This window comes from Salmo salar, unplaced genomic scaffold, assembly GCF_905237065.1.
Source record: "Salmo salar unplaced genomic scaffold, Ssal_v3.1, whole genome shotgun sequence".
Taxonomy (NCBI): domain Eukaryota; kingdom Metazoa; phylum Chordata; class Actinopteri; order Salmoniformes; family Salmonidae; genus Salmo; species Salmo salar.
This window is the reverse complement of record NW_025548272.1, coordinates 405,471-431,178: the sequence shown is the minus strand read 5'-3', so window position 1 is coordinate 431,178 and position 25,708 is coordinate 405,471. Positions and strand designations below refer to the sequence as shown.

The following is a 25,708-nucleotide window of genomic DNA, read 5'->3' as shown; positions in this document are numbered from 1 at the left end:
GGCTTGATCCCTTCCTGTCCTCAGTCTCATGCTACATGCGCTAGGTAGCTAGGTACTGTACTGTAGGTATATACAGGGCCAGGCTTGATCCCTTCCTGTCCTCAGTCTCATGCTACATGCGCTAGGTAGCTAGGTACTGTACTGTAGGAATATACAGGGCCAGGCTTGATCCCTTCCTGTCCTCAGTCTCATGCTACATGCGCTAGGTAGCTAGGTACTGTACTGTAGGTATATACAGGGCCAGGCTTGATCCCTTCCTGTCCTCAGTCTCATGCTACATGCGCTAGGTAGCTAGGTACTGTACTGTAGGTATATACAGGGCCAGGCTTGATCCCTTCCTGTCCTCAGTCTCATGCTACATGCGCTAGGTAGCTAGGTACTGTACTGTAGGTATATACAGGGCCAGGCTTGATCCCTTCCTGTCCTCAGTCTCATGCTACATGCGCTAGGTAGCTAGGTACTGTACTGTAGGTATATACAGGGCCAGGCTTGATCCCTTCCTGTCCTCAGTCTCATGCTACATGCGCTAGGTAGCTAGGTACTGTACTGTAGGTATATACAGGGCCAGGCTTGATCCCTTCCTGTCCTCAGTCTCATGCTACATGCGCTAGGTAGCTAGGTACTGTACTGTAGGTGTATACAGAGCCAGGCTTGATCCCTTCCTGTCCTCAGTCTCATTCTATTTAAACCGGCAGGTCCTTGGAGCTGCAGCCCTTCTCCCTGAAGCCCCTCCTACGCAGAGCCATGGCTTATGAGACTATGGAGCGGTACCGACAGGCCTACGTGGATTACAAGACCGTGCTACAGATAGATATCAGTGTGCAGGCTGCACACGACAGTGTTAACAGGTAAACTACCCCACCCTCACCTTTACCCTCATTAGACAGTGTTAACAGGTAAACTACTCCACCCTCACCTTTACCCTCATTAGACAGTGTTAACAGGTAAACTACTCCACCCTCATTAGACAGTGTTAACAGGTAAACTATTCCACCCTCATTAGACAGTGTTAACAGGTAAACTACTCCACCCTCATTAGACTGTGTTAACAGGTAAACTACTCCACCCTCATTAGACAGTGTTAACAGGTAAACTACCCCACCCTCATTAGACAGTGTTAACAGGTAAACTACTCCACCCTCATTAGACTGTGTTAACAGGTAAACTACTCCACCCTCATTAGACAGTGTTAACAGGTAAACTACTCCACCCTCACCTTTACCCTCATTAGACAGTGTTAACAGGTAAACTACCCCACCCTCATTAGACAGTGTTAACAGGTAAACTACTCCACCCTCATTAGACAGTGTTAACAGGTAAACTACTCCACCCTCACCTTTACCCTCATTAGACAGTGTTAACAGGTAAACTACCCCACCCTCATTAGACAGTGTTAACAGGTAAACTACTCCACCCTCACCTTTACCCTCATTAGACAGTGTTAACAGGTAAACTACTCCACCCCCATTAGACAGTGTTAACAGGTGAACTACTCCACCCCATTAGACAGTGTTAACAGGTAAACTACTCCACCCTCATTAGACAGTGTTAACAGGTAAACTACTCCACCCTCATTAGACAGTGTTAACAGGTAAACTACCCCACCCTCATTAGACAGTGTTAACAGGTAAACTACTCCACCCTCATTAGACAGTGTTAACAGGTAAACTACCCCACCCTCACCTTTACCCTCATTAGACAGTGTTAACAGGTAAACTACTCCACCCTCATTAGACAATGTTAACAGGTAAACTACCCCACCCTCATTAGACAGTGTTAACAGGTAAACTACTCCACCCTCATTAGACAGTGTTAACAGGTAAACTACTCCACCCTCACCTTTACCCTCATTAGACAGTGTTAACAGGTAAACTACTCCACCCTCATTAGACAGTGTTAACAGGTAAACTACTCCACCCTCATTAGACAGTGTTAACAGGTAAACTACTCCACCCTCATTAGACAGTGTTAACAGGTAAACTACTCCACCCTCATTAGACAGTGTTAACAGGTAAACTACTCCACCCTCATTAGACAGTGTTAACAGGTAAACTACTCCACCCTCATTAGACAGTGTTAACAGGTAAACTACTCCACCCTCACCTTTACCCTCATTAGACAGTGTTAACAGGTAAACTACCCCACCCTCATTAGACAGTGTTAACAGGTAAACTACTCCACCCTCACCTTTACCCTCATTAGACAGTGTTAACAGGTAAACTACTCCACCCCCATTAGACAGTGTTAACAGGTGAACTACTCCACCCCATTAGACAGTGTTAACAGGTAAACTACTCCACCCTCATTAGACAGTGTTAACAGGTAAACTACTCCACCCTCATTAGACAGTGTTAACAGGTAAACTACCCCACCCTCATTAGACAGTGTTAACAGGTAAACTACTCCACCCTCATTAGACAGTGTTAACAGGTAAACTACCCCACCCTCACCTTTACCCTCATTAGACAGTGTTAACAGGTAAACTACTCCACCCTCATTAGACAGTGTTAACAGGTAAACTACCCCACCCTCATTAGACAGTGTTAACAGGTAAACTACTCCACCCTCATTAGACAGTGTTAACAGGTAAACTACTCCACCCTCACCTTTACCCTCATTAGACAGTGTTAACAGGTAAACTACTCCACCCTCATTAGACAGTGTTAACAGGTAAACTACTCCACCCTCATTAGACAGTGTTAACAGGTAAACTACTCCACCCTCATTAGACAGTGTTAACAGGTAAACTACTCCACCCTCATTAGACAGTGTTAACAGGTAAACTACTCCACCCTCATTAGACAGTGTTAACAGGTAAACTACTCCACCCTCATTAGACAGTGTTAACAGGTAAACTACTCCACCCTCATTAGACAGTGATAACAGGTAAACTACCCCACCCTCATTAGACAGTGTTAACAGGTAAACTACTCCACCCTCATTAGACAGTGTTAACAGGTAAACTACTCCACCCTCACCTTTACCCTCATTAGACAGTGTTAACAGGTAAACTACTCCACCCTCACCTTTACCCTCATTAGACAGTGTTAACAGGTAAACTACTCCACCCTCACCTTTACCCTCATTAGACAGTGTTAACAGGTAAACTACTCCACCCTCATTAGACAGTGTTAACAGGTAAACTACTCCACCCCCATTAGACAGTGTTAAAAGGGAAACTACTCCACCCTCATTAGACAGTGTTAACAGGTAAACTACTCCACCCTCACCTTTACCCTCATTAGACAGTGTTAACAGGTAAACTACTCCACCCCCATTAGACAGTGTTAACAGGTAAACTACTCCACCCTCATTAGACAGTGTTAACAGGTAAACTACTCCACCCTCATTAGACAGTGTTAACAGGTAAACTACTCCACCCTCATTAGACAGTGTTAACAGGTAAACTACTCCACCCTCATTAGACAGTGTTAACAGGTAAACTACTCCACCCTCATTAGACAGTGTTAACAGGTAAACTACCCCACCCTCATTAGACAGTGTTAACAGGTAAACTACTCCACCCTCATTAGACAGTGTTAACAGGTAAACTACTCCACCCTCATTAGACAGTGTTAACAGGTAAACTACTCCACCCTCACCTTTACCCTCATTAGACAGTGTTAACAGGTAAACTACTCCACCCTCACCTTTACCCTCATTAGACAGTGTTAACAGGTAAACTACTCCACCCTCACCTTTACCCTCATTAGACAGTGTTAACAGGTAAACTACTCCACCCTCATTAGACAGTGTTAACAGGTAAACTACTCCACCCCCATTAGACAGTGTTAAAAGGGAAACTACTCCACCCTCATTAGACAGTGTTAACAGGTAAACTACTCCACCCTCACCTTTACCCTCATTAGACAGTGTTAACAGGTAAACTACTCCACCCCCATTAGACAGTGTTAACAGGTAAACTACTCCACCCTCATTAGACAGTGTTAACAGGTAAACTACTCCACCCTCATTAGACAGTGTTAACAGGTAAACTACTCCACCCTCATTAGACAGTGTTAACAGGTAAACTACTCCACCCTCATTAGACAGTGTTAACAGGTAAACTACTCCACCCTCATTAGACAGTGTTAACAGGTAAACTACTCCACCCTCATTAGACAGTGTTAACAGGTAAACTACCCCACCCTCATTAGACAGTGTTAACAGGTAAACTACTCCACCCTCATTAGACAGTGTTAACAGGTAAACTACCCCACCCTCATTAGACTGTGTTAACAGGTAAACCTGGACATTTTTGGAAAGTTAACAGAATTGATCCACCCTGCAGTAACAACTATACGAAGTGATTGAGATTTGTTTGAAAGGTCAGATTCCCCTCAAACTAAAGACTCCAGCTCAGACGTCCATCTTCTTCACGCACAACGGTTGTAGTGTGAATTACCTGCAGTCCTCCAGTCCTCTAGCTACTGCAGCTCCATGCTATTTATACACTGTCCTGCTGCTTGCATAACAGCAGGGACAGCTGGGAGGATAACACGATCTGTGTGTGTGTGTGTGTGTGTGTGTGTGTGTGTGTGTGTGTGTGTGTGTGTGTGTGTGTGTGTGTGTGTGTGTGTGTGTGTCTCTCTCCTGTACGTCTGGTTCCTCCAGGATCACGAGGTTACTGATAGAGCAGGATGGAGAGCAGTGGAGAGAGAAACTCCCTGAGATCCCTCTGGTCCCGCTGTCAGCTCAGCAGCACCGCAGGGAGGAACCGCCCAGCGCTGAGGTCCTACAGGCCAGAGCAGAGAAGGCCAAGCACCACGCAGGTAGTGGGGGGGGGGGTCCACACTCTTAGAAGAAAAGAGTTCCAACGGGGGTTCTTCGGCTGTCCCCCGTTGGAGAACCCTTTTTTTGGTTCCAGGAAAGAACTCTGTTGGGTTCCACGTAGAACTCTCTGGGGAAAAGGGTTCTACATGGAACCCAATAGGGTTCTACCTGGAACCAAAAAGGGTTCTACCTGGAACCAAAAAGGGTTCTACCTGGAACCAAAAAGGGTTCTACCTGGAACCAAAAAGGGTTCTTCAAAGGTTTCTCCTACGGGGACCGCTGAATAACTCTTTTAGGTTCCAGATAGCACCTATTTTTCTAAGAGTGTCGTCACCCAGAAGCTAACCTGCGTTCCGCTGACCAGCCGTTTCCTCTGTCACGAGAGACTACATTCAGCCTGACTCACAGCATGAGTCCACAATGACCCCCTACTCCCTATGTTGTTCACTAATTCTGACCAGAGCCCATAGCACCCTATTCCCTATATAGTGCACTACCTTTGGCCAGAGCCCAGGGTTAAACGCAGTGCAATAGGGAATAGGGTGACATTTTCTGTGCAGCAAGCATCATCAGCATCATCATCGTCATCATTCTTCATCCTCTTTCTGCTGTGAGCTGGAACCTTCAATGGTCTTATAGTCTGGAGGACTGGAGGAAGGGAGGGGGACAGAGAGAAGAGACAGACTGGGGGGGACAGAGAGAGGAGACAGACTGGGGGGGACAGAGAGAAGAGACAGACTGGAGGGGGACAGAGAGAGGAGACAGACTGGAGGGGGACAGAGAGAGGAGACAGACTGGAGGGGGACAGAGAGAGGAGACAGACTGGAGGGGGACAGAGAGAGGAGACAGACTGGGGGGGACAGAGAGAGGAGACAGACTGGGGGGGACAGAGAGAGGAGACAGACTGGAGGGGGACAGAGAGAGGAGACAGACTGGAGGGGGACAGAGAGAGGAGACAGACTGGAGGGGGACAGAGAGAGGAGACAGACTGGAGGGGGACAGAGAGAGGAGACAGACTGGAGGGGGACAGAGAGAGGAGACAGACTGGGGGGGACAGAGAGAGGAGACAGACTGGGGGGGACAGAGAGAGGAGACAGACTGGAGGGGGACAGAGAGAGGAGACAGACTGGGGGGGACAGAGAGAGGAGACAGACTGGGGGGGACAGAGAGAGGAGACAGACTGGGGGGGGACAGAGAGAGGAGACAGACTGTCTGCTGGAGGACTGGAGGGGGACAGAGAGAGGAGACAGACTGTCTGTTGGAGGACTGGAGGGGGACAGAGAGAGGAGACAGACTGTCTGCTGGAGGACTGGAGGGGGACAGAGAGAGGAGACAGACTGTCTGCTGCTGGAGTCTTTATAACAGGACAATGATTAGAGTCCCAGCCTCAGTCCCAGTCCCGGCCTCAGTCCCAGCCTCAGTCCCAGTCCCAGCCCCAGTCCCAGTCCCAGCCCCAGTCCCATCCCCATCCCCAGCCTCAGCCCCAGTCCCAGTCCCAGCCCCAGCCTCAGCCCCATCCCCAGTCCCAGCCCCAGTCCCAGCCCCAGTCCCAGTCCCAGTCCCAGCCCCAGCCCCAGTCCCAGCCCCAGTCCCAGCCCCAGTCCCAGCCCCAGCCCCAGCCTCAGCCCCAGTCCCAGCCTCAGGGCCGTGCTGCAGCCAACCATAATTTATGTTTTAACTGTGATTAATGGAAGAACGGAGCTGGCAGCTTTTTCCCAGAACACCCCAGTGGTCTAATTGATTAGCTGTCCGTTATCACATGAATGACTGCTGATTTGACCTATTTTTACCCTGGATTTTAAGGACAAAATTACCACTCACTTATTTTAGTGAAATACGATTCTTACAAAATAATAAAAACATTTTGGTCAAATTACTCAGTATGATGTCACACATTTACTCAACCAACACCGTTTCTTGCTTTGCCTTGCAGCTCAAAAAGCAGAAGTCTGTTTCAATTCACTGAAACAAGAAGGGAATGAGTTTGTGAAGAAAGGCCAGTTCCAGGAGGCTGTGAGGACGTACAGTGAATGCCTTAAGCTGAAACCAGAGGAATGTCCCATCTACACCAACAGGTAAGGACCTGTCAGTGTCTACTTCATCCTAACATGTACAGGGGCGTTCTGAAAGTATTCAAACACCTTGACTTATTCCACATTTTGTTAAGTTACAGCCTTATTCTAAAATTGATTAACTTGTTTCCCCCCCCTCTTCAATCTGCACACAATACCCCATAATGACATCACAATACCCCATAATGACATCACAATACCCCATAATGACATCACAATACCCCATAATGACATCACAATACCCCATAATGACAAAGCAAAAACAGTTTTTAATTTTTCTTTTTTTTACAAATAATAAGACAAAATGAAATATCACATTTACATAAGTATTCAGACCCTTTACTCAGTACTTTGTTGAAGCACCTTTGGCAGCGATTACAGCCTCGAGTCTTCTTGGGTATGACGCTACAAGCTTGGCACACATTCTTCTCTGCAGATCCTCTCAAGCTCTGTCAGGTTGGATGGGAGCATCGCTGCACAGCTATTTTCAGGTCTCTCCAGAGATGTTCGATCGGGTTCAAGTCCGGGCTCTGATGCTTCCACCACCATGCTTCACCGTAGGGATGGTGCCAGGTTTCCTCCAGACGTGACGCTTGGCATTCAGGCCAAAGAGTTCAATCTTGGTTTCATCAGACCAGAGAATCTTGTTTCTCATGGTCTGAGATTCCTTTAGGTGCCTTTTGGCAAACTCCAAGTGGGCTGTCATGTGCCTTTTACTGAGGAGTGGCTTCCATCTGGCCACTCTACCATAAAGGCCTGATTGGTGGAGTGCTGCAGAGATGGTTGTCCTTCTGGAAGGTTCTCCCATCTCCACAGAGGAACTCTGGAGCTCTGTCAGAGTGATCATCGGGTTCTTGGTCACCTCCCAGACCAAGGCCCTTCTCCCCCGATTGCTCAGTTTGGCCGGGCGGCCAGCTCTAGGAAGGGTCTTCGTGGCTCCAAACTTCTTCCATTTAAGAATGATGGAGGCCACTGTGTTCTTGGGGACCTTCTCCAGATCTGTGCCTCGACACAATCCTGTCTTGGAGATCTACAGACAATTCCTTCGACCTCATGGCTTGGTTTTTACTCTGACATGCACTGTCAACTGTGGGACCTTATATAGACAGGTGTGTTGCCTTTCTAAATCATGTCCAATCAATTGAATTTACCACAGATGGACTCCAATCAAGTTGTAGAAACATCTCAAAGAGGATCAATGGAAACAGGAAGCACCTGAGCTCAATTTAGAGTCTCAAAGCAAAAGGTCTGAAAACTGATGTAAATAAGATATCTGTTTATTATGTTTTATACATTTGCAACAAGAACCCTGATCTGTGTAACCGGTGGTAACAGAACCCTGATCTGTGTAACCGGTGGTAACAGAACCCTGATCTGTGTAACCGGTGGTAACAGAACCCTGATCTGTGTAACCGGTGGTAACAGAACCCCGGTCCGTCTGTGTAACCGGTGGGAACAGAACCCCGGTCTGTGTAACCGGTGGGAACAGAACCCCGGTCTGTGTAACCGGTGGGAACAGAACCCCGGTCTGTGTAACCGGTGGGAACAGAACCCCGGTCCGTCTGTGTAACCGGTGGGAACAGAACCCCGGTCAGTCAGCTCTAACCCCAGCCAGTCTGCTCTAACCCCGGCCAGTCCGCTCTAACCCCGGCCAGTCCGCTCTAACCCCAGCCAGTCCGCTCTAACCCCGGCCAGTCCGCTCTAACCCCAGCCAGTCCGCTCTAACCCCAGCCAGTCCGCTCTAACCCCAGCCAGTCCGCTCTAACCCCAGCCAGTCCGCTCTAACCCCAGCCAGTCCGCTCTAACCCCAGCCAGTCCGCTCTAACCCCAGCCAGTCCGCTCTAACCCCAGCCAGTCCGCTCTAACCCCAGCCAGTCCGCTCTAACCCCAGCCAGTCCGCTCTAACCCCAGCCAGTCCGCTCTAACCCCAGCCAGTCCGCTCTAACCCCAGCCAGTCTGCTCTAACCCGTCTGCCATGAGGTCAGTAAATCCAGTCAGACTAATCAGATGTGTTGCTGTAGTGTAGAAATAGAAACAGGAACAGCAGGGTGCTCTCTCTCTCTGTCTCTCTCTCTCTCTCTGTCTCTCTCTCTCTCTCTCTCTCTCTCTCTCTCTCTCTCTCTCTCTCTGTCTCTCTCTCTCTCTCTCTCTCTCTCTGTCTCTCTCTCTCTCTCTCTCTCTCTCTCTGTCTCTCTCTCTCTCTCTTTCTCTCTGTCTCTCTCTGTCTCTCTCTTTCTCTCTGTCTCTCTCTGTCTCTCTCTTTCTCTCTTTCTCTCTCTCTCTCTCTCTCTGTCTCTCTCTCTCTCTCTCTCTGTCTCTCTCTCTCTCTCTCTGTCTCTCTCTCTCTGTCTCTCTCTCTCTCTCTCTCTCTCTCTCTCTGTCTCTCTCTCTCTCTCTCTCTCTCTCTCTCTCTCTCCCTCTCCCTCTCTGTGCTCTCTCTCTCTCTGTGCTTTCTCTCTCTCTCTCTCTCTGTGCTCTCTCTCTGTGCTCTCTGTGCTCTCTCTCTGTGCTCTCTGTGCTCTCTGTGCTCTCTCTGTGCTATCTGTGCTCTCTGTGCTCTCTCTCTGTGCTCTCCCTCTCTCTCTGTGCTTGCTCTCTCTCTCTCTGTGCTTGCTCTCTCTCTCTCTCTGTGCTTGCTCTCTCTGTGCTCTCTCTCTCTCTCTCTGTGCTTTCTCTCTTCTCACTCACTCACTCACTCACTCACTCACTCACTCACTCACTCACTCACTCACTCACTCAGTGTGTAACACAGAACAGGGTAGCGGAGCGTAAGTTGTCCTAGAAAGACATGCATCACGGTCTCTCCTGGGATGGGAAACCTGGGTCCTATTCATTAGGCACCAAAACGGAACAAACGGACTGAAACAGGGACGGACTACCTGAACTTGGCCAATAAGAAACGCTTATTGTCACTTTCTGTTGCGAAACATTTTGCCTCTCCTCTCCCTCATCCTCTCCCTCATCCTCTCCTCTCCCCTCCTCTCCCCCTCCTCTCCTCTCCCTCCTCCTCTCCTCCTCCTCTCCCTCATCCTCTCCTCTCCCTCATCCTCTCCCTCATCCTCTCCTCTCCCCCTCCTCTCCTCTCCCTCCTCCTCTCCTCCTCCTCTCCCTCATCCTCTCCTCTCCCTCATCCTCTCCCTCATCCTCTCCCTCATCCTCTCCCTCATCCTCTCCTCTCCCTCATCCTCTCCCTCATCCTCTCCCCCTCCTCTCCCTCATCCTCTCCCTCCTCTCCCTCATCTCTCCCTCTCCTCTCCCTCATCCTCTCCCCCTCCTCTCCCCCTCCTCTCCCTCATCCTCTCCTCCTCCTCTCCCTCTCCTCTCCCCCTCCTCTCCCATCCCGCCTCTCCTCTCCCAACCTGCCTCTCCTCTCCCTCATCCTCTCCCACATCGCCTCTCCTCTCCCCCTCCTCTCCCTCATCCTCTCCCATCCCGCCTCTCCTATCCTCCTCTCTCCCCCTCCTCTCCCTCATCCTCTCCCATCCCGCCTCTCCTCTCCTCCTCCTCTCCACCTCCCCTCCTCTCCTCATCCTCTCCCTCTCCTCTCCTCCTCCTCTCCCCCTCCCTCTCCTCTCCCCCTCCTCTCCTCCTCAATAGCAGGTAGAGTAGTGTTGTCAGTGTTGACAGAGTGTACTGTACCGTAGAGAGGAAAGGGCTGGCCTCGCTGACATGACTCACTGCACCCTACCTTTGTGTTCATGTCCTGTTCTGCATAAAGCCCTGTGTGTACAGCCAGTCACAGTACACACTCCACAGCCACATAGTGTGAACAACAAAAGGCCAGCTTTACAACACACACACACGACCTTAGGGAAGTGTTGAGAACGACAGAGAAATGACAGGGTTATCAATGTTAAAACACTGCAGTTTGTCTTGGTGCAAGAAAATACAAGAGAGGCTGATTGTATGAGCTGTTACATTCTGCCTCCATAGAGATACACTATAATACTGTTGTATTACATTCTGCCTCCATAGAGATACACTATAATACTGTTGTTACATTCTGCCTCCATAGAGATACACTATAATACTGTTGTTTACATACTGCCTCCATAGAGATACACTATAATACTGTTGTATTACATTCTGCCTCCATAGAGATACACTATAATACTGTTGTATTACATTCTGCCTCCATAGAGATACACTATAATACTGGTGTTACATTCTGCCTCCATAGAGATACACTATAATACTGTTGTATTACATACTGCCTCCATAGAGATACACTATAATACTGTTGTATTACATTCTGCCTCCATAGAGATACACTATAATACTGTTGTGTTGCATTCTGCCTCCATAGAGATACACTATAATACTGTTGTATTACATTCTGCCTCCATAGAGAAACACTATAATACTGTTACATTCTGCCTCCATAGAGATACACTATAATACTGTTGTTACATTCTGCCTCCATAGAGATACACTATAATACTGTTACATTCTGCCTCCATAGAGATACACTATAATACTGTTGTTACATTCTGCCTCCATAGAGATACACTATAATACTGTTACATTCTGCCTCCATAGAGATACACTATAATACTGTTGTTACATTCTGCCTCCATAGAGATACACTATAATACTGTTGTATTACATTCTGCCTCCATAGAGATACACTATAATACTGTTGTATTACATTCTGCCTCCATAGAGATACACTATAATACTGTTGTATTTCATACTGCCTCCATAGAGATACACTATAATACTGTTGTATTACATTCTGCCTCCATAGAGATACACTATAATACTGTTGTATTACATTCTGCCTCCATAGAGATACACTATAATACTGTTGTATTACATTCTGCCTCGATAGAGATACACTATAATACTGTTGTTACATTCTGCCTCCATAGAGATACACTATAATACTGTTGTATTACATTCTGCCTCCATAGAGATACACTATAATACTGTTACATTCTGCCTCCATAGAGATACACTATAATACTGTTGTTACATACTGCCTCCATAGAGATACACTATAATACTGTTGTATTACATTCTGCCTCCATAGAGATACACTATAATACTGTTGTATTTCATACTGCCTCCATAGAGATACACTATAATACTGTTGTATTACATTCTGCCTCCATAGAGATACACTATAATACTGTTGTATTACATTCTGCCTCCATAGAGATACACTATAATACTGTTGTTACATTCTGCCTCCATAGAGATACACTATAATACTGTTGTATTACATTCTGCCTCCATAGAGATACACTATAATACTGTTGTATTACATTCTGCCTCCATAGAGATACACTATAATACTGTTGTTACATTCTGCCTCCATAGAGATACACTATAATACTGTTGTTACATTCTGCCTCCATAGAGATACACTATAATACTGTTGTTACATTCTGCCTCCATAGAGATACACTATAATACTGTTGTTACATTCTGCCTCCATAGAGATACACTATAATACTGTTGTATTACATTCTGCCTCCATAGAGATACACTATAATACTGTTGTATTACATACTGCCTCCATAGAGATACACTATAATACTGTTGTATTACATTCTGCCTCCATAGAGATACACTATAATACTGTTGTATTACATACTGCCTCCATAGAGATACACTATAATACTGTTGTATTACATTCTGCCTCCATAGAGATACACTATAATACTGTTGTATTACATTCTGCCTCCATAGAGATACACTATAATACTGTTGTATTACATACTGCCTCCATAGAGATACACTATAATACTGTTGTATTACATTCTGCCTCCATAGAGATACACTATAATACTGTTGTATTACATTCTGCCTCCATAGAGATACACTATAATACTGTTACATACTGCCTCCATAGAGATACACTATAATACTGTTGTATTACATTCTGCCTCCATAGAGATACACTATAATACTGTTACATACTGCCTCCATAGAGATACACTATAATACTGGTGTTACATTCTGCCTCCATAGAGATACACTATAATACTGTTACATTCTGCCTCCATAGAGATACACTATAATACTGTTGTATTACATTCTGCCTCCATAGAGATACACTATAATACTGTTACATACTGCCTCCATAGAGATACACTATAATACTGTTACATACTGCCTCCATAGAGATACACTATAATACTGTTGTATTACATTCTGCCTCCATAGAGATACACTATAATACTGTTGTATTACATTCTGCCTCCATAGAGATACACTATAATACTGTTACATTCTGCCTCCATAGAGATACACTATAATACTGTTACATTCTGCCTCCATAGAGATACACTATAATACTGTTACATTCTGCCTCCATAGAGATACACTATAATACTGTTACATTCTGCCTCCATAGAGATACACTATAATACTGTTGTTACATTCTGCCTCCATAGAGATACACTATAATACTGTTGTATTACATTCTGTCCTTAGAGCGCTGTGCTTCCTGAAGCTAGATATGTTTGCTGAAGCCAAGCAGGACTGTGACTCAGCCCTGAGGCTGGAGCCAGCCAATAAGAAGGCCTTCTACAGACGGGCCGTGGCCAATAAAGGCCTGAAGGTAAGGGACCGGTTTCAGAGATTCACAGGACCAGTTGGTGGGTTTGGCCGCTAACCTGGGTTGACTACTGTTGGAGACGGGGAATGAAACGACTACCTGGTCTCTTCCTCTGGTCGCGTGTGTGTCCGTGTGTGTGTGTGTCCGTGTGTGTGTGTCCGTGTGTGTGTGTGTGTGTCCGTGTGTGTGTGTGTGTGTCCGTGTGTGTGTCCGTGTGTGTGTGTGTGTCCGTGTGTGTGTGTCCGTGTGTGTCCGTGTGTGTGTGTGTGTGTGTCCGTGTGTGTGTGTGTGTGTCCGTGTGTGTGTGTCCGTGTGTGTGTGTGTGTGTGTGTGTGTCCATCTCCAGGACTACCTGTCCTCCAGCTCTGACCTGCAGGAGGTGTTACACCAGGATCCCAACGTAACGGAAGCTGAGAAGGAGCTGGAGGAGGTCACTCTGCTGCTCAGACAGAGTCTGGCTCGGGGATCACCTAGCAACCCCAGGAGGCCTGTCCCCATCACTGAGGCTCGGGGATCACCTAGCAACCCCAGGAGGCCTGTCCCCATCACTGAGGCTCGGGGATCACCTAGCAACCCCAGGAGGCCTGTCCCCATCACTGAGGTATGATATACTACACACTAATATATACACTATACTACACACTAATATATACACTATACTACACACTAATATATACACTATACTACACATTAATATATACACTATGCTACATATTAATATATACACTATACTACACATTAATATATACACTATACTACACATTAATATATACACTATACTACACATTAATATATACACTATACTACACATTAATATATACACTATACTACACACTAATATATACACTATACTACACATTAATATATACACTATACTACACATTAATATATACACTATACTACACACTAATATATACACTATACTACACACTAATATATACACTATACTGCACATTAATATATACACTATACTACACATTAATATATACACTATACTACACACTAATATATACACTATACTACCATACCATCACTGAGGTATAATATACTACACATTAATATATACACTATACCACACACTAATATATACACTATACTACACATTAATATATACACTATACTACACATTAATATATACACTATACTACACATTAATATATACACTATACTACCATACCCAGGGGCGAAAATCTGATATCAACTTTGGGGGGGACAATTACATGACATTTCCTCAAGAGCAATTCCTGAGGGGGACATCAACAGTAGTGCTGTAACACATAGCCTACATTGTAATATGGTAAATGTATATTGAGGAACCAAAGAAATAAGGTGTTTGCCCGTACTCCTAACTACCGGTACCCAAAACTACACAACTAATCACAACAGCAATACCATTGCCTTTAACAAATCTTAGTTCAGTCACCAGTTTAAGTTGAGAGTGGGTGTATCCATGGCATTTTCCAATTATGTTCCTATTTTACAAGTAAAAAAAATTGAGAACCTTTCATAATGTTGCCAAACAAAGACTCAACAAACTTACCTGAGACTCCCTGTCTCTGCCAGTCTGTCCCTGCATATCTGTCCCCAACTCTGCTGTCTGTGTGCCATCTGTCGCCTGCTCTGCCTAATGACATCATTGTGAAACATTTCCATTAGAATTTCATTTCTTTCTTATGAACATTTTATCAACTAGTCTTTGAGATATTAGGCTACTAGGGTTCTTACTATGCGTTTTGGTGTATTGAAAAATACTCTGATGTCCGTCTTTTATTTTTCTGCCATTTTTCTACCTGGCTGGCTGGCTACACACACACACAGTGTGTAGGTTATTTACAGTAGGAGATGGGCTTCTATCATCTTATCTTCTATCATTCTATTTGGGCTTCGATCTAAAAGGTAGCTAGCAAATGTGAAATGGATTAAAATGACAAGAGTTGACAGCTGTATGAGTTCACCATTTACACAACATATGCTGCAACCTTTTGTCATTTTAATAGTTTGTTTCATATTGGCTGGCTTCCAACAATAGCTGAATTTGCAAAGCTAGCGAGCACCAATTCCGTTTCAGTGGTGTTTGCTATAATCTTTGCTACCCGGGTTAAATAAAGGTGAAATAAAATAAATAAATAAATAAAAGTTCCCTTGCGACAATTTAGCTTTTGCAACGAGACCATTAAATATATTTAAGACAATGGTAGAAGAGAGTAGTTCTGTTCAGTTTGGACTCCAGTTTATCGCTAACCTTATCACAGGGACTTTGAAGCACTAACTTACATCATCTGCATGCTGATCTTGGAATAAATTGACGATAGCAAAGATTCCATCTTTGACGAGGCCACATAAATGGAATAGGGACTAGCTAGCTTAATAGTTAATATTTGCGCGCTAGCTCTGCATATTCAGCTAGTGTGTGTGCGCGATTGACTGGATTAACCTCACGTCAGTTACGTGCATTGAGTGCCTTTCAGACAGTAGACACGACCCCTCTGTTACCTTGCCAACTAAGGAACTGGCAGTGGATCAAACCATTGTGAGGCAAAGGGTGGGGGGTGTTGCAATCTTTTGAAACTTAAAAACGAGCTATTAAGTGTCTATAATCAGCACAATTGCTTTCATTGCGTATTATTAATATTATTTAAATTACATAGTTATGTTTCAGTGATATATTGGGGGGGACAAATCATATTTTTCCCAGGATGGGGGGGTCGTGTCCCCCCCGGGATTTCCGCCCCTGACCATACCCATCACTGAGGTATAATATATACTACACATTAATATATATACACTATACTACACATTAATATATACACTATACTACACATTAATATATACACTATACTACACATTAATATATACACTATACTACACATTAATATATACACTATACTACACATTAATATATATACTATACTACACATTAATATATATACTATACTACACATTAATATATACACTATACTACACATTAATATATATACTATACTACACATTAATATATATACTATACTACACATTAATATATATACTATACTACACATTAATATATACACTATACTACACATTAATATATACACTATACTACACATTAATATATACACTATACTACACATTAATATATATACTATACTACACATTAATATATATACTATACTACACATTAATATATACACTATACTACACATTAATATATACACTATACTACACATTAATATATACACTATGCTACCATACCATCACAGGAGGAGGACTGGACCAGTTCTCTCGACCCAGACATAGTTACAGTGCAAAGTGCTATACAGAAATGACATTCAACAACGGCCAAGTAAAAAAACACAATGAAAGCTGAGTCAGGAAAAAATTTAATTATGTGAGAAAGAAATGTAATAATGGGGAAGGACACAGCTAATGTAATAATGGGGAAGGACACAGCTAATGTAATAATGGAGAAGGACACAGCTAATGTAATAATGGAGAAGGACACAGCTAATGTAATAATGGAGAAGGACACAGCTAATGTAATAATGGGGAAGGACACAGCTAATGTAATAATGGGGAAGGACACAGCTAATGTAATAATGGGGAAGGACACAGCTAATGTAATAATGGGGAAGGACACAGCTAATGTAATAATGGGGAAGGACACAGCTAATGTAATAATGGGGAAGGACACAGCTAATGTAATAATGGGGAAGGACACAGCTAATGTAATAATGGGGAAGGACACAGCTAATGTAATAATGGGGAAGGACACAGCTAATGTAATAATGGGGAAGGACACAGCTAATGTAATAATGGGGAAGGACACAGCTAATGTAATAATGGAGAAGGACACAGCTAATGTAATAATGGGGAAGGACACAGCTAATGTAATAATGGGAAGGACACAGCTAATGTAATAATGGGGAAGGACACAGCTAATGTAATAATGGGAAGGACACAGCTAATGTAATAATGGAGAAGGACACAGCTAATGTAATAATGGGGAAAGACACAGCTAATGTAATAATGGGGAAGGACACGGGTAATGTAATAATGGAGAAGGACACAGCTAATGTAATAATGGGGAAGGACACGGGTAATGTAATAATGGGAAGGACACAGCTAATGTAATAATGGGGAAGGACACAGCTAATGTAATAATGGGGAAGGACACAGCTAATGTAATAATGGGGAAGCACAGCTAATGTAATAATGGGAAGGACACAGCTAATGTAATAATGGAGAAGGACACAGCTAATGTAATAATGGGGAAGGACACAGCTAATGTAATAATGGGGAAGGACACGGCTAATGTAATAATGGAGAAGGACACAGCTAATGTAATAATGGGGAAGGACACAGCTAATGTAATAATGGGGAAGGACACAGCTAATGTAATAATGGGGAAGGACACAGCTAATGTAATAATGGGAAGGACACAGCTAATGTAATAATGGGAAGAACACAGCTAATGTAATAATGGGGAAGGACACAGCTAATGTAATAATGGGAAGGACACAGCTAATGTAATAATGGGGAAGGACACAGCTAATGTAATAATGGGGAAGGACACAGCTAATGTAATAATGGGAAGGACACAGCTAATGTAATAATGGAGAAGGACACAGCTAATGTAATATTGGGAAGGACACAGCTAATGTAATAATGGGGAAGGACACAGCTAATGTAATAATGGGAAGGACACAGCTAATGTAATAATGGAGAAGGACACAGCTAATGTAATAATGGGGAAGGACACAGCTAATGTAATAATGGGGAAGGACACAGCTAATGTAATAATGGGGAAGGACACAGCTAATGTAATAATGGGGAAGGACACAGCTAATGTAATAATGGAGAAGGACACAGCTAATGTAATAATGGGGAAGGACACAGCTAATGTAATAATGGGGAAGGACACAGCTAATGTAATAATGGGGAAGGACACAGCTAATGTAATAATGGGGAAGGGCACAGCTAATGTAATAATGGGGAAGGACACAGCTAATGTAATAATGGGGAAGGACACAGCTAATGTAATAATGGGAAGGACACAGCTAATGTAATAATGGGGAAGGACACAGCTAATGTAATAATGGGGAAGGACACAGCTAATGTAATAATGGGGAAGGACACAGCTAATGTAATATTGGGAAGGACACAGCTAATGTAATATTGGGAAGGACACAGCTAATGTAATAATGGGGAAGGACACAGCTAATGTAATAATGGGGAAGGACACAGCTAATGTAATAATGGAGAAGGACACAGCTAATGTAATATTGGGGAAGGACACAGCTAATGTAATAATGGGGAAGGACACAGCTAATGTAATAATGGGGAAGGACACAGCTAATGTAATAATGGGGAAGGACACAGCTAATGTAATATTGGGAAGGACACAGCTAATGTAATAATGGGGAAGGACACAGCTAATGTAATATTGGGAAGGACACAGCTAATGTAATAATGGGAAGGACACAGCTAATGTAATAATGGGGAAGGACACAGCTAATGTAATAATGGGGAAGGACACAGCTAATGTAATAATGGGGAAGGACACAGCTAATGTAATAATGGAGAAGTACACAGCTAATGTAATAATGGGGAAGGACACAGCTAATGTAATAATGGAGAAGGACACAGCTAATGTAATAATGGGGAAGGACACAGCTAATGTAATAATGGGGAAGGACACAGCTAATGTAATAATGGGAAGGACACAGCTAATGTAATAATGGGGAAGGACACAGCTAATGTAATAATGGGGAAGGACACAGCTAATGTAATAATGGGGAAGGACACAGCTAATGTAATAATGGGAAGGACACGGGTAATGTAATAATGGAGAAGGACACAGCTAATGTAATAATGGGGAAGGACACAGCTAATGTAATAATGGGAAGGACACGGGTAATGTAATAATGGAGAAGGACACAGCTAATGTAATAATGGGGAAGGACACAGCTAATGTAATAATGGGGAAGGACACAGCTAATGTAATAATGGGGAAGGACACAGCTAATGTAATAATGGGAAGGACACAGCTAATGTAATAATGGGGAAGGACACAGCTAATGTAATAATGGGGAAGGACACAGCTAATGTAATAATGGGGAAAGACACAGCTAATGTAATAATGGGGAAGGACACAGCTAATGTAATAATGGGGAAAGACACAGCTAATGTAATAATGGGGAAGGACACAGGTAATGTAGTAATGGAGAAGGACACAGCTAATGTAATAATGGGGAAGGACACAGCTAATGTAATAATGGGGAAGGACACAGCTAATGTAATAATGGGGAAGGACACAGCTAATGTAATAATGGGGAAAGACACAGCTAATGTAATAATGGAGAAGGACACAGCTAATGTAATAATGGGGAAGGACACAGCTAATGTAATAATGGGGAAGGACACAGCTAATGTAATAATGGGGAAGGACACAGCTAATGTAATAATGGGAAGGACACAGCTAATGTAATAATGGGGAAGGACACAGCTAATGTAATAATGGGGAAGGACACAGCTAATGTAATAATGGGGAAGGACACGGGTAATGTAATAATGGGGAAGGACATGGGTAATGTAATAATGGGGAAGGACACGGATAATGTAATAATGGGGAAGGACACGGGTAATGTAATAATGGGGAAGGACACGGGTAATGTAATAATGGGGAAGGACACGGGTAATGTAATTAGGGGCCATAAAGCGGTGTCTAGATGTTTACAAGCTCTCGACTTGTCCTCCGTCAGGTTGAGGGGACTGAGGACGAAGCCCGGCAGGCCGCAGCGCCAGACAGGACCAAAGCAGCAGAATCCGAGACAGGAGAAACATCAACCCCAGCCCCACCAGATACCCACTGTGGAGGAAGAGGAGGAGGAGGAAGAGGAGAGGAGGCAGTAACCATCAACCTCCAGCCCTCGAACGCCTACGAGTTCAACCAGTCCCTGAACGCAGCGCGGACCCAGTCCGACCTCCCAGCCTGCGCTGAGCTGCTGAGCTGTGTTCCCCCTGAGACTCTGCCCGTCTACCTCAGTAATCAGCTGGATGGACACACGGTCAGCTTTGTTATGCAGGCCCTGGAAACACAGCTCTTACGGAAGGAGCCTAACTTAGTCTACCAGCACCTCAACCACCTACATACTGCTGACAGGTTCTCGGTATGATGTGGAAGCTTCACGACCGATTCAAACAAAACCACAGCGCACAAACGTCGCGCTTTGCACTTGCCTTTTTAAATTTTTTTTAAAAAAAGTATTCTATGCGAATGTGATCTTGGTGAACGTCTGGAAAATGTCCTTTATAAGTCAAGTGCAGTGAGACGCTGGTGCATTGTGGTTTGTTTCAATGTATTTTCCATTATTGTTCTGTTTTGACCACTGTGTGTCTCTCTCCTGTTGCAAGGTTGTAGTACTGAGGCTGCTGTTTTGACCACTGTGTTTCTCTCTTCTGTTGCAAGGTTGTAGTACTGAGGCTGCTGTTTTGACCACTGTGTGTCTCTCTCCTGTTGCAAGGTTGTAGTACTGAGGCTGCTGTTTTGACCACTGTGTGTCTCTCTTCTGTTGCAAGGTTGTAGTACTGAGGCTGCTGTTTTGACCACTGTGTGTCTCTCTCCTGTTGCAAGGTTGTAGTACTGAGGCTGCTGTTTTGACCACTGTGTTTCTCTCTTCTGTTGCAAGGTTGTAGTACTGAGGCTGCTGTTTTGACCACTGTGTGTCTCTCTTCTGTTGCAAGGTTGTAGTACTGAGGCTGCTGTTTTGACCACTGTGTGTCTCTCTCCTGTTGCAAGGTTGTAGTACTGAGGCTGCTGTTTTGACCACCGTGTGTCTCTCTCCTGTTGCAAGGTTGTAGTACTGAGGCTGCTGTTTTGACCACCGTGTGTCTCTCTCCTGTTGCAAGGTTGTAGTACTGAGGCTGCTGTTTTGACCACTGTGTGTCTCTCTCCTGTTGCAAGGTTGTAGTACTGAGGCTGCTGTTTTGACCACTGTGTGTCTCTCTCCTGTTGCAAGGTTGTAGTACTGAGGCTGCTGTTTTGACCACTGTGTGTCTCTCTCCTGTTGCAAGGTTGTAGTACTGAGGCTGCTGTTTTGACCACTGTGTGTCTCTCTCCTGTTGCAAGGTTGTAGTACTGAGGCTGCTGTTTTGACCACTGTGTGTCTCTCTCCTGTTGCAAGGTTGTAGTACTGAGGCTGCTGTTTTGACCACTGTGTGTCTCTCTCCTGTTGCAAGGTTGTAGTACTGAGGCTGCTGTTTTGACCACTGTGTGTCTCTCTCCTGTTGCAAGGTTGTAGTACTGAGGCTGCTGTTTTGACCACTGTGTGTCTCTCTCCTGTTGCAAGGTTGTAGTACTGAGGCTGCTGTTTTGACCACTGTGTGTCTCTCTCCTGTTGCAAGGTTGTAGTACTGAGGCTGCTGTTTTGACCACTGTGTGTCTCTCTCCTGTTGCAAGGTTGTAGTACTGAGGCTGCTGTTTTGACCACTGTGTGTCTCTCTCCTGTTGCAAGGTTGTAGTACTGAGGCTGCTGTTTTGACCACTGTGTGTCTCTCTCCTGTTGCAAGGTTGTAGTACTGAGGCTGCTGTTTTGACCACTGTGTGTCTCTCTCCTGTTGCAAGGTTGTAGTACTGAGGCTGCTGTTTTGACCACTGTGTGTCTCTCTCCTGTTGCAAGGTTGTAGTACTGAGGCTGCTGTTTTGACCACTGTGTGTCTCTCTCCTGTTGCAAGGTTGTAGTACTGAGGCTGCTGTTTTGACCACTGTGTGTCTCTCTCCTGTTGCAAGGTTGTAGTACTGAGGCTGCTGTTTTGACCACTGTGTTTCTCTCTTCTGTTGCAAGGTTGTAGTACTGAGGCTGCTGTTTTGACCACTGTGTTTCTCTCTCCTGTTGCAAGGTTGTAGTACTGAGGCTGCTGTTTTGACCACTGTGTGTCTCTCTCCTGTTGCAAGGTTGTAGTACTGAGGCTGCTGTTTTGACCACTGTGTGTCTCTCTCCTGTTGCAAGGTTGTAGTACTGAGGCTGCTGTTTTGACCACTGTGTGTCTCTCTCCTGTTGCAAGGTTGTAGTACTGAGGCTGCTGTTTTGACCACTGTGTGTCTCTCTCCTGTTGCAAGGTTGTAGTACTGAGGCTGCTGTTTTGACCACTGTGTGTCTCTCTCCTGTTGTATTGTTTAACCTCTGTCTCTGTGTATTAACAGGTCGTCGTGTTAACCTCTGTCTCTGTGTATTAACAGGTCGTCATGACGCCGTGTTAACCTCTGTCTCTGTGTATTAACAGGTCGTCATGACGCCGTGTTAACCTCTGTCTCTGTGTATTAACAGGTCGTTGTGTTAACCTCTGTCTCTGTGTATTAACAGGTCGTTGTGACGCCGTGTTAACCTCTGTCTCTGTGTATTAACAGGTCGTCGTGACGCCGTGTTAACCTCTGTCTCTGTGTATTAACAGGTCGTCATGACGCCGTGTTAACCTCTGTCTCTGTGTATTAACAGGTCGTCATGACGCCGTGTTAACCTCTGTCTCTGTGTATTAACAGGTCGTCGTGTTAACCTCTGTGTATTAACAGGTCGTCGTGTTAACCTCTGTCTCTGTGTATTAACAGGTCGTCGTGTTAACTTCTGTCTCTGTGTATTAACAGGTCGTCATGACGCCGTGTTAACCTCTGTCTCTGTGTATTAACAGGTCGCCGTGTTAACCTCTGTCTCTGTGTATTAACAGGTCGTCATGACGCCGTGTTAACCTCTGTCTCTGTGTATTAACAGGTCGTCGTGTTAACCTCTGTCTCTGTGTATTAACAGGTCGTCATGACGCCGTGTTAACCTCTGTCTCTGTGTATTAACAGGTCGTCATGACGCCGTGTTAACCTCTGTCTCTGTGTATTAACAGGTCGTCGTGTTAACCTCTGTGTATTAACAGGTCGTCGTGTTAACCTCTGTCTCTGTGTATTAACAGGTTGTCGTGTTAACTTCTGTCTCTGTGTATTGACAGGTCGTCATGACACCGTGTTAACCTCTGTCTCTGTGTATTAACAGGTCGTCATGACGCCGTGTTAACCTCTGTCTCTGTGTATTAACAGGTCGTCGTGTTAACCTCTGTCTCTGTGTATTAACAGGTCGTCGTGTTAACCTCTGTCTCTGTGTATTAACAGGTCGTCGTGTTAACCTCTGTCTCTGTGTATTAACAGGTCGTCATGACGCCGTGTTAACCTCTGTCTCTGTGTATTAACAGGTCGTCGTGATGCTCCTGGAGAAGAGTGAACGTGATCAGATGACTCGACTGTTTGACCGTCTGTCCGCCGTGGACAGTGATGCCTTCAGTAAGAACGACGTGCAGAACCTGGCCAACAAGTACATCTGACCTCGTCTGGCCCTGCTGGAGCACGTCCCAAATAGGCCCCTATTTACCTAGTGCACTATGGAGGGAATAAGGCGCCGTAATGGGACGGTCGTAAGACGCCTATCAACATCGCAAGCCGACTTTAAAAACGAATCCAGACTGGAAAAATCACCTTTCCGTCATAAATAAAGACTAAATATTATTTTGGTAGGTCAAGTCTTAATTTACCCATGATTACATCGCGTTGTTTTGATGATGTTCTCGAACTCGACCCCTTCGTTCTGGCGTGCACCTTCCTGTCGATGCGCGAGCGTCCCGACGTAACAGACAGGATCTATGCAACGTTGGACAACACGACTCAGAAGCTGCTGAACGTACTGGGGAGCGTTATGGACCCAAAACCCACCTCTTTCTTTCTCTCAAGTTCTCTCGGTATAATATCACATCTCTACCTACTGTTACTAGGTCTAGGTCTAGGTCTCTCTCTCTCTCTCTCTCTCTCTCTCTCTCTCTCTCTCTCTCTCTCTCTCTCTCTCTCTCTCTCTCTCTCTCTCTCTCTCTCTCTCTCTCTCTCTCTCTCTCTCTCTCTCTCTCTCTCTCTCTCTCTCTCTCTCTCTCTCTCTCTCTCTCTCTCTCTCTCTCTCTCTCTCTCTCTCTCTCTCTCTCTCTCTCTCTCTCTCTCTCTCTCTCTCTCTCTCTCTCTCTCTCTCTCTCTCTCTCTCTCTCTCTCTCTCTCTCTCTCTCTCTCTCTCTCTCTCTCTCTCTCTCTCTCTCTCTCTCTCTCTCTCTCTCTCTCTCTCTCTCTCTCTCTCTCTCTCTCTCTCTCTCTCTCTCTCTAACCTGGAAGTGTTTTAGCTTTAGTTGACTGGCAAGTAAATGCTGTGAACTATTTAGCTTTTAAAACATTGATTCATAGGTCCAATGTACAAGATATCTTTCAAGCATTCCCCTTCTGGGTCCGTGTGCTGCGTCCAGGTCCATTCTCCAGGCTGGCAGAACCATTAAAATAAAAAAAAAGACAGATAACACCCATAACAATGTATGACTACTTTTCCAGGCGGTTTGACTGGCCAATAGAGGTTGATTTGTACCCGGGTTAGAAATTTTAAAAAAAAATGGGGAAGGGGGACAATGAATTCCAAGCTAGGAGACATAACGACTTGAATTGACTGGGCTAGCGTTAGCCCCAGATGCTATTCAGAAAAACAACACTTTGTATTACAGCTTTTACCATCCTGATATTAAAGTAGATTAACGCATGCTGCATATCAGAATATTAACCAAGTGTATAACAATCCAAAAAAAAAACTATTTCCTCTGGGCGTTCAAGGAGTCTTTACCATCCATTCTCTGTCTAGAAATACAATGCTAGTTTTGGAAGTTGCCTCAGTTCTGTGTATGAAAACAATGATGAATGAAGCAACTTACAATGTGCACAATACTAAATGGGTATTATACAGTACTGCAATTCAAGGTAAATGCAAAGTAATTGTGTAAAAACATTTGTCTTTTGAAGAAATGACCAGAAGTTATGAAAATGCCCCAGCCAGTCAGCCAGCCAGCCAGCAGAGCACCCTTCCATCTGCAGTAATCAGAAGTATAATGCTCTGTAACATGCAGCCAGCCAGCCAGTCAGCCAGCCAGCCAGCCAGTGGAGCACCCTTCCATCTGCAGTAATCAGCAGTCTAATGCTCTGTAACATGCAGCCAGCCAGCCAGCCAGCCAGTCAGCAGAGCACCCTTCCATCTGCTCACAGTGGAGAGAAGACAAGCAGCATCTTTGTCAGATGTGCCTTTGGAGTTCAGCTTTTGGATCTACACTGTTCTGTTGTGTACCCATTTCAGATGTTCTGTTGGGTACCCATTTCAGATGTTCTGTTGTGTACCCATTTCAGATGTTCTGTTCTGTTGGGTACCCATTTCAGATGTTCTGTTCTGTTGGGTACCCATTTCAGATGTTCTGTTCTGTTGGGTACCCATTT

The 25,708-nt window shown here is 44.6% G+C and overlaps 1 protein-coding gene across 5 annotated transcripts in view; it reads left to right on the top strand.

Moving 5' to 3' along the window:
- Positions 1 to 24,023, top strand: part of LOC123723905 (sperm-associated antigen 1) — a gene marked incomplete at its 5' end in the record, with an annotated part of 38,975 nt that extends 14,952 nt beyond the window's left edge. The window contains 8 exon segments of one of the 5 annotated variants that reach the window (XM_045712138.1): positions 696 to 848; positions 4,615 to 4,772; positions 6,707 to 6,848; positions 13,287 to 13,413; positions 13,757 to 13,867; positions 13,916 to 13,963; positions 20,151 to 20,558; positions 23,620 to 24,023. In XM_045712138.1, the coding sequence (XP_045568094.1) occupies positions 696 to 848; positions 4,615 to 4,772; positions 6,707 to 6,848; positions 13,287 to 13,413; positions 13,757 to 13,867; positions 13,916 to 13,963; positions 20,151 to 20,558; positions 23,620 to 23,748 (1,276 nt within the window). 5 annotated transcript variants of the gene reach the window in all.
- Positions 24,024 to 25,708: the final 1,685 nt, after the last annotated feature.